This window comes from Antedon mediterranea, chromosome 5, assembly GCF_964355755.1.
Source record: "Antedon mediterranea chromosome 5, ecAntMedi1.1, whole genome shotgun sequence".
NCBI lineage: Eukaryota > Metazoa > Echinodermata > Crinoidea > Comatulida > Antedonidae > Antedon > Antedon mediterranea.
In genome coordinates this window covers 31,435,768-31,456,684 of record NC_092674.1, presented here as the reverse complement: position 1 = coordinate 31,456,684, position 20,917 = coordinate 31,435,768, and the positions used below count along the sequence as shown (strand labels likewise).

The 20,917-nt window shown below is 32.3% G+C and overlaps 1 protein-coding gene across 4 annotated transcripts in view; it reads left to right on the top strand.

Moving 5' to 3' along the window:
• The window catches only part of LOC140050499 (neurobeachin-like), a 111,460-nt gene that overhangs the window by 1,482 nt on the left and 89,061 nt on the right, over positions 1-20,917 (top strand). For all 4 annotated transcript variants that reach the window (XM_072095722.1, XM_072095720.1, XM_072095721.1 and 1 more), the window contains exons 2-12: positions 10,648-10,752; positions 11,057-11,183; positions 11,913-12,013; positions 14,545-14,640; positions 16,568-16,689; positions 18,046-18,172; positions 18,521-18,640; positions 19,026-19,172; positions 19,751-19,948; positions 20,264-20,394; positions 20,547-20,655. In XM_072095722.1, the coding sequence (XP_071951823.1) occupies positions 10,648-10,752; positions 11,057-11,183; positions 11,913-12,013; positions 14,545-14,640; positions 16,568-16,689; positions 18,046-18,172; positions 18,521-18,640; positions 19,026-19,172; positions 19,751-19,948; positions 20,264-20,394; positions 20,547-20,655 (1,383 nt within the window). The remainder of the gene's footprint in view (positions 1-10,647; positions 10,753-11,056; positions 11,184-11,912; positions 12,014-14,544; positions 14,641-16,567; positions 16,690-18,045; positions 18,173-18,520; positions 18,641-19,025; positions 19,173-19,750; positions 19,949-20,263; positions 20,395-20,546; positions 20,656-20,917) is intronic.

The following is a 20,917-nucleotide window of genomic DNA, read 5'->3' as shown; positions in this document are numbered from 1 at the left end:
TTAGGATTTTTGTATCTTTCGTCATAGCTCATCACATTGAATAGAGCGCATCTCCACTTATCCGTTTTCCATTTTCACCCCGATTTTGATATTGTCTAGGTCAATCAACTATCTTTCGCATGAGTTAAAAATATTTTAATTTTTTTGACGTCATCATGCCTAAATATTTAAATCACGTGTGGCATCAATTTCATATTTACAGTAAATTTTAATCTGTTATAGCTCGTAAGAATAAAATGTGATAATCACGATTAAAACTTTTTCTGGAAGCTATTGGATTGTAGATATGAAATTATGTAAAAATGTTGCCAATCGGATGTTGTGACGTCATCATATGGCCAGTTAAATAAAAAAGGTCGTATTTTCATCTTTTTCGTCATAATTCATTACATTTAAAAGAGCGCGCATCAATATTTAACGTATTCAAATTTCTTCTACACGCTAATACGTTGTTGCTGAGATAATTTCCTTTCGGAATTGCTAACTTCGCGTTTCATTTTAAAACCATCAACATGTTAAAAATTGCAATAAATAGCGGGTCCCGTAATTTCACCTATTCTACACTGTATGTGATATGGATACAGATTATACTGTGTATACTATATATGAATTTAAATAATAAAATTCAGCAATAACAACAGATCATATTCTTCAGTTCAGGTCATAATGCCAACGTGAACACTTCCTTTTGTCCTCAACCTATCCCCTTAATGTTAATGTTGCACCACTTGCGCGGCGGATAACCAAACTCGTCAAAGTGACGAGTTACATGTCTAGTTAATTATTAATATTTTAATAATTATAATGTGTTTGTAATTCTGTTCTTCTGGGCCAGGGTGTGTAAGCAAGATGTTCATGTTGCGTGGGTGTGATACCATTTGTTTTAGGGCCTAAATTCTTACGTCATGCATGGTCTAATTCTTTTTAAATTACACATAAATTTTCCTTTAAATTTAAATGTTATTTTTATGTATTTATTTTGAGTCTGAAATGTGTTTACTTGCATGCATTTTAAAGGTTGGCATCAGTTGCATTTATACAATTTTCAAGATACCACCTACTATCTAACTACTGTAACATGTTTGATTATTCCATAGAGATATTATAGTGAACTATAATATCTCTATGATTATTCACATCATCATAATTTTTTAACTAACAATTTTTTTTTTCGTAAAGTAAACTACTGTACAGTAAATTCTATATTTTGTTTTGAAAATATTTACAGTTTTTATACAAAATACTAGTCGTGTGTAAAGTTAAATCTACTGTATACTGTACTGTATATTATGCATCGGTGGATTCAAGATTATGAAATAGGAAGGCAGCCCTAAAGATTGTAAACAGAAGTATGACCTATTGTATGTCCTACATGAATCCGAAAGTTACTTACTTTTAGCATAGTCTTCTACAGTAATTCCATACATTGCAAATATTGTACAAATAATGAATGTTTATGAGTGCAATGGTACAAATAATGGCACGAGGTGAATGATGAAAGGTTATATCAACGAGGCAAAGCCGAGTTGATATAACCTTTCATCATTCACCAAGTGCCATTATTTGTACCATTACACGAATACAAAACATTCATTATTTGTTTTATATAACATCTAGACGTTTTTTTTCGTACACAAAAATGTTTCAAAAAGTACTATTTAACGATCGTTGAATAGTGCGTACTATTGCACGCCATGTGACCCACATTCGTCCAATCAAATGACAGGAATTTATATAGGTGTTATATAATACTGCCTATTAAATATTTACATGTAGTAATAATGATTTTTCAGTGGATTTACAGTTTTTTGTATTAACAAAAAAATATTAAATACAGGTAGTAGACACAATTTAAAAATGTTAAAAAAAAAAAAAAATTGGCAATCTGTTTTGTCATATTCAATTTACATTAATTTATCAAAGTCTATATCCTGTAGTTTGGGCCCTGCATGTACTGTATTCCATTCTTAACTGTACAATAAATAATAGTAAATCGCTGGGAGGTACTGTACTAAATAATGCCTGGAGATTTTATAATGCTGAGGCAGCCGGTCCAATGGACCAGCAGTGATAAAAACATTTTTTTCAGTAACTGAAGTTCATGGATTATTTGAATTCTAAATTGTGACTTTATAACATGAAAGCTGCTATTCTCCATAAAACCATTAGTAATGCAAAGGATTTAGCAACGTATTGGATTTCTACTTTCTACACTTGAGGTTTGCTTGGCTTGTCATCCTTGATGTATTGCCAGTGATTATATGATATCCAATATGGCTGTCCTGCTTACTTAACAAAACACAATTATGCAATTACATTCAGATTGGATTCTTGTCTTAAGTTTTAATTATAAACATTGTCAATATTAGCAAATGATGTCTGTATGATATTGCTTAACTACAATATTTGAAGAGTTCTTTTGTTTTTTATTCTTCTGTCTATACAGTAGCCAAACTACTGAGTGATACTTGTCTTTTATTCTTCTTTAAAAGCTGCCATGGTCTTGATCCATTTCAATGTTCTTATACATTTTACACATTGTTACCAAAAAAAAGAACATACAACATTTTTAACGAAAACCCCTTAAAAAAGACAGATTACATGGTACTACAACTGTTTCAAAGTTGGCAGGATTTTTATAGGCCGATTTATTTTCCTCAAAATTACGGTATCATGTAAGCTAGCATCACTCCCCGTCTACAAAAATAGGTTCCTTCAAACCCTTGAGCCTACTTGAAGTTATTAGGGCTTTGTTGATTGAGACATGGAGGTTTACATTTTTATACCTCTATGATTGAGATGTACAAAAAAATACTTAATTCAAAAGGACATTCTAAAATGTAATATACCCCTGAAGGGTGAATTTTAAACCGATGAGACATACAGTATTCTTAGAAATTATACTAAAACAAAAGTCGGCAATATCAACACAGCTGTATCTCACAAAAGCCATTGGGGTTTAATAACAAACCATTATAGATATTGATAGAATTATGTAATCCTCCCGGAAAATGCATCACGTCCATTAAATTTCCATCTCTAAATTGATTTTCAATCTGATCGAGGGCGCTTCAAGACCAATGAGCTGTTCATTCTCCAAGAGTTATCGTAACATCCGAACGATGTGTTGATAATTTAAACACTGTGAAGTATTTCAGATGAAAACACTTAACTTTACACACATTCATGAGCTAAAGTTCAGCTGGCCATCATAAGAATTGCAGCTGACTGACATTGTACTGTACAGTTAGCAGACGTGTTAAGAAGGTAATCGTCTGAATGTACTTTGGTATTGGACGTGTCAAGAACGTAGCCGCGTATTAAACCATATTGCAGATTGTGTGAAGAATTAATCCTATTATATTTTATTGATTTAAGAGATTACAATCATGATTACAAAGTCAATCAAAAAAACGGAGACAATCTTAAGTAAGATAACAGTTACAATTTACATTGACTGCACGAGTGGTTTTCTTTTTTTCTGCAATCAATTTATTATTGAAAAATACATTAAAGCCCTCAAATAATTTTAATTTGGTAAAGTTTTTAAACTTTTAAAAGGAAATACTGTGTGAATTGCATTCCTCTCCTGTTTGCTATACCATTGTACAGTGTTTAGTTTCAAAAAGTAGGTCATAATTTCATTTTAGTTGTAAAAAGTACAGTACTACTAGTAGTACTACCAGGGCTGCAAATTAACTTTTTTACTTGGTAGCACTATCAAATTTGTATGATGGCTAATAATAATTTTTGGTAGCACCACCAATTTTTTTAGTAGCACCTTTTCATCGACAACTAACCCCCTTCCCTCAAACCCCATCCGCGCAGATCCGTTTTTAGTTTAGTGGGGGGGGGGGGTGTATAAAAATGAAATACAGTACAACATTAGGCTGGGGGTCAGGGGGGGCCGCCAATGGCCCCGCTTTGGGGGGGGGGGATTTTTGAGTAATTATAGGTTGTTTCAATCGATTTCTGAGCACATACAAATTCAGCACTGAAGAATTCAATTAATTTGGGTTATGCACATTTAGGCACTGGTCCTGATGCGCCACTTATATTCACGGTACAGAAAGAAATTACTGCTTTGTATATACGCGTAACCTTTCGTAGCCTACGCGTAAATAGATCGTAGGTCATTGTTCGCTAAACATATCCTGTAATTTCCAAAGTATTGTTCGTTGCCATGCCTACGATTTTATGATAATATCTACGCGTCGATCGTAGGGTGGTTCGTAGGGTTGGTAATTTGTAAACACCAATGTCATCGCCTTTAGATGAGCATAAACAATGGAAACAAACATGTATTGTTGGCTAATTAAAATCCTAGACGTTAATTTTTGTAGCCGCCCTACACATCGGTTGTCCTAATTTGGCAGGACATCCGCCGACGAGACGAAATCGGGCCCGAGGCCCTCAGCTCACGCAGAGAGAGTTTCGGCGGCCTACATGATTCAATCCTACCTTGGTTTAGCCATGGAGGTATTTATACCTCCATGGTTTAGCGAATTATAAAAACAACAACACCTTGGCTAGGACACCAACAAAATATATGCAAAATAAATATATATTCCATGTTAAGATTTAACATAGGCCTAGGCCTTTGTAAATTATTATTACGACAAAAGACCCGACCAGAATTTGGAGGGGAAAAACGTGCGAACAGTTTAGAGCTGTATTACGTTTCATGTGACGCAAAATTCAGGTACACTGTTTTGTAGCCATCCCCCTCGTACCGAGTAAAAAAAGCATGCGAGAGGTTTGCGGTGGTAAAACAGAGTATCGCGTTTCATGACATGTGACCAAAAAACTAGGTCTGTATTAATTACGGTCTTCTGTCGGCAGTCTTTTTGAGCGACCGATTGAACGTTCTGATACTATTATTATTTAGAATGAATTGTTTACGATCTTTTTGTTTGCATGTTTCTGGATCGACTGGACGTTCGCTATATTATTTTTATTAGTTGGCATAGTTCATTATTGTGTTGGATCGTGTCTCTACGTTTACATTGTGGGAAATTTATATTCGCCGTTGAGAGTAAAAAAACACACACGAATGAAACATTTACGAATAAAAACTATTATATTATATATTTCTTAGTAATTTACAAATTGGTCCTCCTCCGCCAGTCAAAAATAACACATTAAATAATAATTTTCACACCTTGTTACTTACTATCGTGAGGTTGTTTATTGAGGTTACTAACGAAGCCAAACAATGTGACCTACAAAGCCAACAACGTGGTCTGTTTTATCTACGAAGCTACTTCGCGTTGTTGCGGTATTTTCTCTGATATATAATTTTCGATAATCAGAATCTGGAATAAAGTATTAAATCTACTGATAAACAATACTGCTGTTTAATCTATATAATGAATAGATATTATTATATCATTAATTACATTATTTATTAATCATGATATAACCATTTATACTGCCTAAAAAATGCTGATGACTGCGCGGCGACAATCCTTTGTATCTACCGCGCCCGCCCTGGCTAAATTCTGTGTACGGCGGTACAATTGTTTGTGATTTTCCACGAGGTTTGTGTCGTCCGCGCGTCACACTGTGCTGTGTGTTTGGTGTCCTTTTGTGTGATTGGGTAAGGCAGCATGCAATAAATGGACGAACTTCCAATCACAACGAGTGTAAAATGTTTAGGGGCTTTGTACGCTTGAATGAACCTGACTCCTTTGCGGCGGCGGCGGTGACTAGTGGAAACTCCTGAGAGAGATTAAATTACACAGTGTTTGAAATAGGGAAAACACACCCGACTTCAATTTGAAACAACTCGCACAAGTAGACGATCTTGTCGCGCTATGCGCGACCTATTCTGATTCTTTAGTCGCAAACAGAAAAATTAGGTCGCAAATGCGACCAAATACCCCTTAATTTGCAGCCCTGACTACCCCCTTGGCTCTTGATAGGCTATTAAGACTTCACACTGGGTGTGTATACTTTTAGGCCATTGTGTGCCACGCCCATTGACAACTTTGTCTTGGGTCATGCTGTACAGTACTGCAGTAAAATAATAATATATTTACAGTATTTCCTCCAAAATACATGCTGTTATAGTGTAATTGTATAACATTAACAACAATGTCTTTAATTTTGTAACTGAAGCATAATGGTCTACAACTGTTTATTATTATGTTAATTAGTTTAATTTATGTCCATTGTTTATACTACTATAAACTACTGTAATACACATTACAGTATTATGAGAACTAACTGTATTTTATTATCTTTTGTCAATCATGCTCAAAAGCTATTATCTTTGTCAGTGTACATTTTAAGTTATTAAAAACATATTTAATATTGAAATAAATGTTTATACTGTTCTTACTACAGTACTTTCCTGGTAAGTCTACATTAAGTTGAATAAATATGATTTAGTATTTAATGATTAAAATTGTAAGAGTTCATTGACCTTTGAATAACCCCAAGTTTACATTTTTGTAGTGGTTGTTGACCATCTCAATGAATATTGTGAAAATCAAATCAAATAGTTTCTGCCAATTTAATGCGATACTATACGCTTTGCCTGTGAATTGCTGAACCTTCGTTGACGGCATCGATATTACGATTGAGATCCTTAGCCTCCATTTGTTGACACAATTAATCAAGCAAACATAGCCCAAAATGCTACCGAGTTAATGGCATTTAACGAATAAGATTTGCTCATCTATTTAATTAAAATTATTGTTGAAAGTTCCTGTTTTAAATTCAAAACATTTTTTTCAATCTAAAAAATGTACTGTACACTTTTTGTTATGTCTTTAAAAACCATAAATTAATTTAACCCATTGAAAATTGTAAAAATTGTACTGTACACTTTTTGTTATGTCTTTAAAAACCATAAATTAATTGTAAAAAATGTACTGTACACTTTTTGTTATGTCTTTAAAAACCATAAATTAATTTAACCCATTGAAAATTGTAATACTGAGATAAAAATATTATTGACAAACATAAAATAGCAAGAAATTTTGTTTACAGTAGAAAATCCCAAGTATTTTTTTTTTTGTATCGGTAAATTAACAATGATTCTCTCAACCAATATCAACAATCGAGAAGAACAATTTTCATTTCAGTTTATAATGGATTTTCTTAGACATATTGGATATAAAAGAACATTTATTTTTCCCTTAAGGTTTAGAATCGTGAAACTGCATGGCTGTTTATGGGTTCAATTAAATACATACAGACTTCTAATATTTCCTTTATGTTACCGCTTTGATGTAAATTCTTTTGTCATCAGTACAATACTTTGTTACTCGTTTAAATAAATAGATCTGATGTGATGAATGTGCTCTCTCTTTTCCTTTATTGCTGTGTCCATACTGTAAACAGTTCTTGCAATTGTTTTTTTGTGTGGTTTTTTACAATGTTAAAGCTCTGTCTTGTCTACACTATAGTATCAAACTTTTATGTGACATATATTATATCGAAATGATGATGTCATATCACTACCATATTTAAGCATTTCACTACCATATTTGGGCACATCACACTTTTTGTCAAACTAGTTTTAATAGTGTAGACAGAGCTTAAAAAACCAATTTGGTCTGAGACTATTGCACTACTGGAAGGAAGGAATAGTGAAGATACTTTTAACAGGTTTTTTGAAAGGATCAAGATAAAGGAAACTCAGTCACCTGTAGAAAAAATAGGAGAGATTTTGTACGAAAGTACTGTACTACAGTCTACAGAACCCTAAAAAAAATATCAGACCAAAACCATAACAGCTGTGTAAAAGTCTCTGTGTCTCTGCCAATAAACAAAACCCTGAGTACATGTAATACAGAAGTACAGTAAGGTTTCAATTTTGGGGACTGAATGTTTTCATTACTGTATCCAGGTCTTTTGTTGTATAGGAATATGTTGTTTCACTATTTTTAGTAGCTTAAAAATAAAAAAAACAATCATTCACAGGTACTTTATTAAACAACATACATACTATCAACTTGATGCGTTTTTGTTTTTAATAGCTTTCTTCAATGACTAATAACTTTTTTCCTATCTGTGAAGTAAATTAAAATTCTAAACCAGTGGATACCCTGAAGATATATCATCATCAAAACAACAGTATCTGATGCCTATTCTGTGACACTCGTAATTAGCGTATTATGAAGATGGATATTAGATTGAAGTACAGTAGACCCGAGAGATTTTGAGAGGATAGATAAATATTTGTTGTCATTGACCATTGAGGAAATCAATAATCGTCAGTTTACATTTTGTTCACGGTTTAAATACAATTAATAAACTGTTTATTGATGTTTTACCCTATTGACATTTTTTTTATTCAATTTTTTTTTAAGGATTATAGAATTAGTGAAAACCTTAGTAAAAAGTGTGAAATATTGGCACCTAATAGTCAATGACTCAGTCTCAGACCAACTATCTATGGATTGACTAGAATTTGAAACAAAAAATTACTATAACATATTGTGATTCATGCAAAACAATTGTTACTACAGTATACTATATGTGCATTGAGAGACGACATTATATTATGCATGCATTTCAGTTTATTGCGTACACACAGGATTGAGTATGGATCTGATGGATACGGATATTTTTAGCATTAGTATCCGAGAAAGTGGTATAAAGATAATAGGACTTAAAGCAAAAAAAGTAAATAGGGAAGTATTGTACAATGCCTGCTGAAAACATAACATGGACCAATGTACAATCATTTCTAATTGTTCACATTTTTTGACTTCCTGTCGTAGTTACACAGTGCTTGGAAACATTACAATATTAGTTTGATTGTAGATTAGTTGTGAGATTTGTTGATGGCTGATTTATAGCCCTCCATACAACGATATATACAGTAAGAATACAACATTATACAGTAATATTAATCAAATGTTCAACTAATTAATTTAAATAAATTTCAATTCCAAAAAGAATCCATTTCAATGTGCATAAAATGTTTATGAAAAATCTTCTTAATAAAACAAAGCAAAGGAAAATATTTGCAAGGTTTTTATTTGTTTCTATCATAATAGTTGTCTCCTGTGATGAGTACTTTAATATGTTAGCTTTCTAGCATCGACTGAATACAGCCCACTAATTGTATTAATGCTCAAAATAACTTAACCTACATTGCTACACATTGATAAATGTTAAAATAACTTAATAAATTTAGACATTAATCCAATTCATACTACATTATAATACTAAAGCATTTCATACATTAAGTAATGTACCAGGACTATTAGAGTTAACAACTTAATTTAGACTGCATAAATTCATGAAGAAGATTTACTGAATCTATTAAATGCAATCATGGTAATTCAGTTGAAATAAAATGAAATGGTCATTGTAAATTATTCTTAAATTTAGATATCAAACTTTTATAGTTTAAAACTGTCTACTATATGACTCTCAGTGGATTTACCTACAGACTTACTATCCCAATATTGTAACCCTTGCTCTGTTGCAACTAATACTGGCCAGTTTTGTCATAGTTTAGGTTGATCTGGAAAGCAGGAGGGGATGGATGCAGAAGATATTTGTATACTTTGTATTACATTTTTTTAGGCCCTACTGTAGATTAGAGTCAAGTTAGGAGTGTCCGTATTCATATACATAGTGGATTCGATAAGAAGAAGGCCCTAGATTATGACACTGACAGCCTTTAATAAAGAATCATGAACTATATTATTAATTGTATAATATATGACTGGAAATTTATATGCAGTCAGGAAAGTAAATTGTTCTTGTTTTTAGCATGTTCATCTTCATTCAATCTAGTTAATTAATTTCGGTGTGTGTCACAATAAAAAGGATCAGCCTCAATTATCACCATAGCAACACATACTGATGCTTTGAAATTAGTTGTCAACTCGTTATTATGAACAGTATCTATATTCAATTCTGTACAATTTATGGTCTAGTTAAACTGTAGTATTATGAAATACTGTAGATCTATTATAACTGTTGTATTCTATTGCATCTTTATTAAATAAAATGCTACTACATTTACTACCACTGTTTACCAAACCATTTATTATTTTACATTTTTAAGTGTCATATATTATGATAAAAAAAAGGTATTAATTTTACTGTCTATTACGTGACTAACTTACCTGGATAAACCGACATACAGGTTTTCCCGTTCAATATCGAAAGTAAAAATATTCTTACAGTAGTATTCCCCTACAAGTTAGTGGTATCGTCCGTGACCACGCCATCAGGTGAGCAGCAACACCCATACATACCTCACCTTTTCTTTTATTTGTTCTGTTTATTGTAAAGCTACTGTATCATTGAAAGTGCTTGCACTGTGGGCAATCCACAAGGTTTATGAAGGAGTTTTATTTTATCATCTCCCTACATCAGTATTACTATACTGCAGTATACCAATATAAACGAATAATTTAAAAACTTAAAAACATACTCTTTTGTTAAATAGGCGAAGATAATACAGCAAAGATTGAAATATGAATACAAATTCAAATTCTATAAATAAATACTGTAAATAAATAAATAAAAGATAGAGCAAAAATGTGGTTTAATGCTTCACATAGAGTAGATAACCAATAAATAAAACATTGTTTATTTTTTACGTTACCTTGAGTTTACTATACTTTGAAGTAGTGATATTGATTTTTTTATTTATTTTTTTTTTGCCCTTAGCTTGTTGGTCGTGAATTTGATTTAGAATGTGCTTTCATCATAGACGACCCGGAAAATGTCAACCATCTCCTGGAACTTATGAGTCATTGTCAGGTCACACAACAGGTACGTAGGTTTACATAGGTTCAGTACGTACTAACTAAAAAGGTGCATACTGTTGATCACAGTCAAACATACAGTGTGCAATACTTTACATAAAATTAAAGGTTCAAAATTTAAAGTGCATAGGTCACTACAGATAGTTACTGTAGTCCAGTTAAGTTGCTTTTACATTAGATTTAAATACAGGTGGCCATGCTACCTGTATACAGTTATAACGTGAAATTTATGTATTAACTGTTTCAGTTCTGAAACCATGTTTATTCCTCTTCATCTCGCATGTTTCACAAATGATTTCTTATTCCTATAGGCTGAAATATGGAGTATGTTTTGCGGCATTGTTCGGCGAAGTGTGTTAAATTTACAAGCCTGTACAAGTGTTGGTTTGATTGAGAAACTGCTAGACCGCTTACCACAATCGGAGGAAATCATTGCAGGTATAATTTTTTGGTAAAACTGTAAAAGAGCTCCTTCGGATGAGACGTTAAGCCAGCCCTTGTACATGTACACTCTTAACGCAGTACACTCTCTCAATTCACCACCAGAGTATTCCATCTGAAACAAGTCTAAGGACTTTGGTTATCCTTGGTGTGCAACACTAAAACACTCTATCTATCTACATCATTGACTTATTTGATGAGAGAGGGTATAGTATCAGTACACTATACATCAATCAAAAACACAATGAGATACACAAGCAAGATACACAAGCCACATAACATTATCCTGTATTATGGATTGTGCTGGTATGATGGGATATTGTGTGTGTTGGTTTATCAGTAATGATATTGATTATCAATCTGAAAAATGCCGTTATTCTCATATTATTATGGAGCTTTCAACACATATCGTATATTATATCAAGGAGTCCCCACTACAAGCTTATAATGAACTACTGTAATGGCATTAAAATCAAACATAAGCTCAATTGAAAAAGAGTATAAATAAGACTATCAATCCAAAATTAGGCATCCTTGGGCAAGCTTGGTTGCTAACTCATAATTGACACAGATTTCAAAGCTTAGTGCACAATTATATAAAATGTAAATTATTTCCCGATTGTCAATTACCACCAGTACGCTGCCCTAAAAGCCTTCTCATAATGAAGTGCACTTTAATAATAGCAAGATGATTAACAAATTTACATTTTATTGTCTTGTTTACAGAGTTGCTTGTAGAGATCATAGGTGTGCTTGCAAACTATAGCATATCAGTGAAAGAATTGAAGATTCTGTTTAAGAGCCTCAAGGGATGCGATGGAAAATGGGTAATGTAGCATTTTATTATTAAATTTTAAAATAACAATGAGAGTTTTGTTGTTCACTATGAAATGAGCACATGGGTATTAAGAGTCTGCTGAGAGGACACCAAATTACCATAGCGACAAAAGTCTCAGAAAACAAGACAAACAAGTATTGCTTCAAAAGAAGGTTAACAACCCCAGAGTGTTTTTTGATGTAACTATTGGTTAACTTAAGAGCCTTTAATCTCGGCTAACATCAAATTACCATATGATACCAAAGGAACATAAAGCAGGCATATGTGTGAGAAAGAACCAAATTGCCATGGTGCAGACGGTTCAAAGCAAACATCCGTGTGAGAAAGAACCAAATTGCCATGGTGCAGACGGTTCAAAAGCAAACATCCGTGTGAGAAAGAACCAAATTGCCATGGTGCAGACGGTTCAAAGCAAACATCCGTGTGAGAAAGAACCAAATTGCCATGGTGCAGAAGGTTCAAAGCAAACATCCGTGTTAGAAAGAACCAAATTGCCATGATGCAGACGGTTCAAAGCAAACATCCGTGTGAGAAAGAACCAAATTGCCATGGTGCAGACGGTTCAAAGCAAACATCCGTGTGAGAAAGAACCAAATTGCCATGGTGCAGACGGTTCAAAGCAAACATCCGTGTGAGAAAGAACCAAATTGCCATGGTGCAGACGGTTCAAAAGCAAACATCCGTGTGAGAAAGAACCAAATTGCCATGGTGCAGACGGCTCAAAGCAAACATCCATGTGAGAAAGAACCAAATTGCCATGGTGCAGACGGTTCAAAGCAAACATCCGTGTGAGAAAGAACCAAATTGCCATGGTGCAGACGGTTCAAAGCAAACATCCGTGTGAGAAAGAACCAAATTACCATGGTGCAGACGGTTCAAAGCAAACATCCATGTGAAAAAGAACCAAATTGCCATGGTGCAGACGGTTCAAAGCAAACATCCGTGTGAGAAAGAACCAAATTGCCATGGTGCAGACGGTTCAAAGCAAACATCCGTGTGAGAAAGAACCAAATTGCCATGGTGCAGACGGTTCAAAGCAAACATCCGTGTGAGAAAGAACCAAATTGCCATGGTACAGATGGTTCAAAGCAAACATCCGTGTGAGAAAGAACCAAATTGCCATGGTGCAGACGGTTCAAAGCAAACATCCGTGTGAGAAAGAACCAAATTGCCATGGTGCAGACGGTTCAAAGCAAACATCCGTGTGAGAAAGAACCAAATTGCCATGGTGCAGAGGTTCAAAGCAAACATCCGTGTGATTTTAATTCAAATAATTCAAATTAATTTTCGGAACTAACAATTTCAATCTGAGAGAAACTATAAAACATTAATAATATTTTTCATTTTTCACATTACCTTATTAAACATGAATTTATTTGACATAACATTCGCAATTTTGTCTATCTATGTTCCTTTTAAATGTGAGTCATAATGTCAAAGGTGAAGGCTAATGGGGCTACTTAATCATGAACATTGGTACTACATACGATATGCTACAACTAATAATCTAAGTAATACTTAAATTTCTCTGTGCTTGTGGATACAAACTCAATGATTATGCCATTGGTTGGATTAAAACTTGGATAAATTGATGAGCAAAATGATCAAAATATGAGCATTTTAAGATAGATTCTTAGCAGTAGCACTTAAGATTGGTAGGATAAGGAATAGACCAATCACAGGCGTAAACATTTAGGATGATTTCATTTACATAATGTTGCAGGATTAATCCATAATGTGATGAGCATGTTAGCGAGATGATCCATAACAATCCCACGATGCATTTGATATTTAGATTGTGCAAGGTGTCTTGTTACAAACATGATGTCACGTATATGCCTACTCTGTATCTCTAATGAGTAATTTGTTATAATGAGCACACATATCTTGCCACTGTTTATATGTTTCTATGTACATTTTGATTGGATATGTGTCTGTTAGGAATTAAAACTTCACTCTTAAGATAATCTCAATGATGTCTTTAGGCAAACAGTCTATTCACATATTTATTCAGTGTCAAAATTACTGTAATAAAACATTGTATGAATGAACAAGCACTTTTTACTTTCTTGATCTATGATTTTACAAAGTCTAAAGCTCTGTCTACACTATCAAACTAGTTTGGCAAAAAAAGTGTGATATGCCAAATATGGTAGTGATATCATATGACATCATCATGTCCATATATAGCCACATCACATTTTTTTTGGTACATGAAATTTGATAGTATAGACAAGGCATTAATTTGGTTCCATCAGGGACAACTCCCTGGTTCCATGTTTTACTCTTAAAATATACTTTTGAAGAATTTTGTAATGTCAATTTATCAGCAGCATATTTTCCTCTAATCTGATGAATTAAAATTTGTATATTTGATAAAAGGTTTTCCATTTAATTGGCATTCAGTTGAAAATAATTTTTTATTTTCACTAATGTCTTATTATAAAAAAGCTGTGTTGATTTGTAAAAAGACTAAAATATTGCTTAATGTGCACTATTTTCTATTTTATGTTTTTTTAGCCCAAATATTCAATCAAGTTATTGCAAGTTCTGCGTCAAATGCCTTGCAGACATGGACCTGACGTTTTCTTCAATTTCCCTGGTACTGTTGGATCAGTAAGTGAATTTAATCATAAATTGAAAACGAAAGAAATTCTGTTTCTGCTTTTCATTTCAAAATTACTTTTTACTATTTTAGTACTGTAGTTTATGCAGTAAGATACAAGCTTTTCAAATATTAGCAACAGTACATTCAACGCGTTGTGAGAAAGTGATTTTATTGATCTGACTTAATGTCTTCCTTAATAATATGCTGTGATGTAGTGCCGGATTCTATACATGAAAGTAATATAATGTCATTAAATACAATAGATTAGGTTATAATATCATTTTATAAAAATTAATTTATGATAATGGTATTTCAGTTTAATATAATGAGTATCTAAATACTAATCTATCACAAACCACCTACTGAGCAAATTAATTTTATACCTGTACAGTAATAAATAATATTATCAGTTATATTATACCTGTAGCATATACCTACCTTGCATCACTATACAATTAAGTAGTATTGGTTATTATCTATTGTTATATATTCTACCAATTAATCATTAATGTTTAATTAAACATTATAATTATAAGTGCACTATGATGATTAATAACTCTGCATGCTGAAGGTAAATTGCATTTTACTCCGTTTAAAAATGTATTGTATTCTCAGTGATATAATATTTATACTGTAATGTAGTGTTATTATTCTGATAACAAACAAAAGCAAATAAGTTGCTGGAATAATTCAAAATGTCAACTTTGCTTCTAGAAATTGACCTCGCATGGTTCAATGTCTAGCCCTCATTACGTGAAATAAGGAATAGGCTGTAACGTCCAATCAATAGCAATGTACAATAACCCCTAAGCACTTTATTGCTCAAAATATCTATAAAATTTATTTTAATTTTAGAAATGCCTGTACATGTATATAAAAACGCATCAATTCTTTTAAATATTCCTAGAGAAATTTACTATTTAGTAAAACATTATGTTAACAAAAATAATTGCAATGTACTAACAATAAGATAAGACTTATCTGTAGAATGAATCTACTACTACAAGATTAGAGTATAATTCTACAGTATAATGAGGATTATTAGACAAATTTGTACTGATACGTTTATCATTAGTGGCCATTTGCAATTATATGGATTAGCATGTCATTATGATGTACTTGATGTAGAGTGCATCAATAGTCCACTACTTGGTTTGAGGAAATTGTTCATTCGTTATTCTAAACTGAATTAATGTGCACATAATGTTGTTAATAATATTATGTTGTTCAAATACTAAGGTTCAAATTGATGAATATTCCGAAAAGCTTGGGGGATTCCCTAAGATTTCTTCAGCTATCTAAGTCTGATGCTTACGATTAGATTTATGCATGTATATCTGTATTTGTGATCTTTAGCTTAAGTTGATGGCATTATTATTGTTACGTCTCTATTTATGTCATCCCAGGTAGGATGCTCATCTCCATCATTCAACATTTTTATTTCTTAATCAAATTTGTGTTTTTCGAATTCTGATAAAAAAAAAACCTTTGTGTCTAGCATACTGTCAAATAGAAATTAAAAACTGAATTTGAGCTGTTCAACTACTATATTAAACATAGTGCATTTAAGGATGATCAAAAAGTTTAATATCAAAATATTCCAGTGTTACTGCCTTCATTCAGATAGCATTTTCCTGTAATAATAAACAGCTAGTGTATTTGTATACCAACTGTAGTAATTGAAAGTCAACAATAAACTAAATTCAAATATTATAATGAGCGAAAAATTCAAAATCAATGATCATGTAAATTGATTTTGAAATTAAGATTATTGATTTTATATGAAAAGGACGAAGAAATTACATTTTTTTTAGAATACTTAGTTTGTTTATTCATTTTAATTTCTTGGTAAATAAAGAAAGTTAATTTAAGGACAAATTTTGTTTTTTTAATTATTTCAGCAATAATAATTATATTTGTTAAATTTATTTTCAGGCAATTGCTTTACCACCCATGTCAAAATGGCCGCACCAGAATGGATTTACTTTCACTACGTGGTTCCGATTGGATCCTGTGACCAACATTAACGTGGACCGTGACAAACCATACCTCTTCTGGTATGATATGCCATCTTAAATTAAAACTAAGCAATACCTCTTCTGGTATGATATGCCATCTTAAATTAGGTCTAAGCAACACCTCTTCTGGTATAATATGCCATGTAAAATTAAGTCTAAGCAATACCTCTTCTGGTATAATATACCATCTTAAATTAGGTCTAAGTCTAAGCAAAGCCTCTTCTGGTATAATATGCCATGTTAAATTAAGTCTAAGCAATACCTCTTCTGGTATAATATGCCATCTTAAATTAAGTCTAAGCAATACCTCTTCTGGTATAATATGCCATGTTAAATTAAAACTAAGCAATACCTCTTCTGGTATAATATGCCATGTTAAATTAAGTCTAAGCAATACCTCTTCTGGTATAATATGCCATCTTAAATTAAGTCTAAGCAATACCTCTTCTGGTATAATATGCCATCTTAAATTAAAACTAAGCAATACCTCTTCTGGTATGATATGCCATGTAAAATTAAGTCTAAGCAATACCTCTTCTGGTATAATATGCCATCTTAAATTAAAACTAAGCAACACCTCTTCTGGTATGATATGCCATGTTAAATTAAGTCTAAGCAATACCTCTTCTGGTATAATATGCCATCTTAAATTAAAACTAAGCAACACCTCTTCTGGTATGATATGCCATGTTAAATTAAGTCTAAGCAATACCTCTTCTGGTATAATATGCCATTTTAAATTAAGTCTAAGTAATACCTCTTCTGGTATAATATGCCATCTTAAATTAAAACTAAGCAACACCTCATCTGGTATGATATGCCATGTTAAATTAAGTCTAAGCAATACCTCTTCTGGTATAATATGCCATTTTAAATTAATTCTAAGTAATACCTCTTCTGGTATAATATGCCATGTAAAATTAAGTCTAAGCAATACCTCTTCTGGTATAATATGCCATGTAAAATTAAGTCTAAGTAATACCTCTTCTGGTATGATATGCCATGTTAAATTAAGTCTAAGTAACACCTCTTCTGGTATAATATGCCATGTTAAATTAAGTCTAAGTAATACCTCTTCTGGTATAATATACCATCTTAAATTAAATTTAAGCAATATGTGAATTTTTATACGCCATCATAAAACTCACAACTACTAATAAATAAATCTTCAACAGCTTAATTTTCCATTTACAAAGTCTCAAATGAGTAATTATTTGACTCTTAACCGATAAATGTAGTTGTAAATGTTATGAATACAACTAATAAACAGTCTATAAAAATGTATGTAAAATACTTGAAAATTGAAGAGAGTTTAGATATAGAAATTAAGGCTTAAATATATTTTTTTAAATTGGATGAAATTAAGTTTCGGTTTTACCAATTTTTTTGTTTCAGTTTCCGTACAGGTAAAGGTGTTGGCTATTCAGGTCATTTCATGGGGTCATGTTTGGTCATTACTTCGGTCAAAGTGAAAGGAAAGGGATTCCAGCATTGCATTAAGTTTGACTTTCAACCAAGAAAGGTATATGTTCAAACTCATAATATGTCCAAAGCAATAATAATAACTGATTTTCTGATACTATCCTTTGGTCCATCTATAATGTAAGAGAGAGTTTGTACATTTGTCCACTATATACAATTTGTTTTTGCTATTAAAAACATCCATAAACATGATTTCAAATTGACTGGAATTGTACTGGGAAGGCTTTAAACTACTTTAAAACCTCACCTATTGGTGGGTACTTTGGGCTTGTAAAGTAATTTTTTTTAAATATAATATATATAATAAAATATAATACCTTCACAGCCTAAAGTAAATACAATTACTTAATAATAACTTATTAATTAACAAGACTTTTTTTCATTTAAGTGGTATATGGTTTCTGTTGTACACATTTACCATCGGTGGAAGAATAATGAAATCAAATGTTTTGTCAACGGAAAATTGGTATCATCTGGTGAGATGCCATGGCATGTCAATGTCAATGAGGTGATTATCTTTTAAGTTAAACTTAAAAGTCAAATCTTATATAAGTTTTTTTAGGTAGACAATAACAATACTGTATTGAATATCTGTATCTGGCCTTTCTGACAATGGTAACCTCCAAAATCATGAAAGCTATTTGTTACTGTAAAATATTTATATAATTGTATTTCTCTATATTTCACTAGTTCGGCGAACAAAGTGAAAACGACTCAGGCCTTTTACTTAACCTAACTTCCTATAAGTTAGTACATCCTAACTTTCTAGTTAGTCAGTACATCCTTACCAATTGGATTCATTTACAAGTATGGGACAGGAATAAAAAAAATATGTAGTTAACAAAGAGATTCATAGAATATTAATTTGTTATTTTATTCTTGTTCTCCCACAGCCATTTGACAAATGCTTTCTAGGAGCAGCACCATCTGCAGACAAAGAGAGGACATTCTGTGGCCAGTTAGCTTGTGTTTATCTGTTTAGTGAAGCTCTAACTCCACAACAGATAGAAGCTATTTATCTAATGAATCCCAATTATAAAGTAAGCAGTTTCTTATTCCTTAAGTTTCATCTACAGAGCATTTAATAAAAAGAAAAATGAGCTATCGTGTTGATTGGTGTCTACAATTACAACCTTTCTCCTTGAAGAGCAAAATATACCTCGAAAAGTAGAAATGTTAATTGAACACCCCTTTCCACAAATGGTATAGTCTAGGAACTATGCCCTCAGGTGGGAGCCTCCCCACAAACCACCATCATCATTTCACAAGACCTCTTGTATGAGGGGAGGGAGCACAATTATCCAGGTAAACTACCAACACCACTATTGGTTTGTGTAATTACAACCTTTAGATTCAGAAGGCACATAGATATTTTGGTCATGTGTGTATAATATAAACATAATAAAGAACTTGATACACTATATAAAAAGATTGTCTCCCAGTGTGCTGATCATGTTCCTGGGCTGGTCTCACGCGAGAACATTCTGGTACTGAAGAGGTCAGCCAGTATAACCATTACAAGTACCATCACCACTACTACCTACCATCACCAATACCATAAAATTTGTACCGGACAACCTTTCTTGGTTACACTAAAAACACAAACATTTTCTTGCAGAATCACTTCAAGTTTCCATCAGAGAGTGATGTTAGTCTGTCAGAAACTCATAAGAAAGTGCTGTACGATGGTAAACTTAGCAATGCCATTGTGTTTATGTACAACCCGGCAGCCACTGAGAGCCAGTTATGCCTTGATTCCTCTCCTAAAGGAAACCCATCATTTTTTGTTCATTCTCCCCATGCACTGATGGTTCAGGTAAACCTCATAATTTTAAATTTTTTTTTTTAGAAATACATTAAATTCTAAATAACCCACTATTTGGAGTTTAAAAAAAGTTAAACTTAATATCGTATTTTACTTTATATAGTTTGGTTTCCATGGTGATAATTAATTGTCTTATTCGTCATCTACCAAGAGGGCAGCATTCAAAACATTTTGATGAAGATATTTGATAATTGAAAAAAAAAAAAAAATGTATAGAAACTAGTGGAAATTGATTATTACTGTATTGTTGTGTCATTGATGAACCAAAAAAGTTAATATATTTTTATTTATTTCCTGCATTGTTAGGATGTGCGTGCTATTGTAACTCACTCCATTCACAGTACTCTACACTCAATTGGTGGTATCCAGGTGTTGTTTTCACTATTTACACAATTAGACTTTGAAACTATGGACGGCACCATTGATGAAAGCGCTTGGTATGTTTCTTTAGTTTCATTATAATTTTCTACAGTTTTACATTTTTCTTTTTTTTTTATATATATTTTTTTTTATTATTAATATTAAGTTGATGTTTTAGGTTTGATAATTTGTGTATGTAATTTATTAAATAAAAATTGTAATTTTACAGTATGACATTGTTGAATCTACTAAGTGACTTATTGAAAGGTTCTCTATGCACCCAGCAACAGATGTTACAGGGCAGAGGTTTTGTTGTTTTGGGTCACTTGTTGCAAAAGGTATTCTTTTTTATATATTATCAACAGCTGATTATCAATGAGCCCATTGTTTGTAGCATATTTGATGAAAATCCAAAAATATTTAAGCAATTTTAACAGAAGAGAAAAATGTCTAAACCACCCAGCGATATGGTGAAATATATGTTAAAGCTGTCTGTTTCTGATTTTGCTAAAATTCAGAATTGTGACTTTTAAACTTTGGGCACCCCTGTAAATAACCTCTAAAGTTTTTCTTTATTCAATGTAAAACTTATTTATTTTC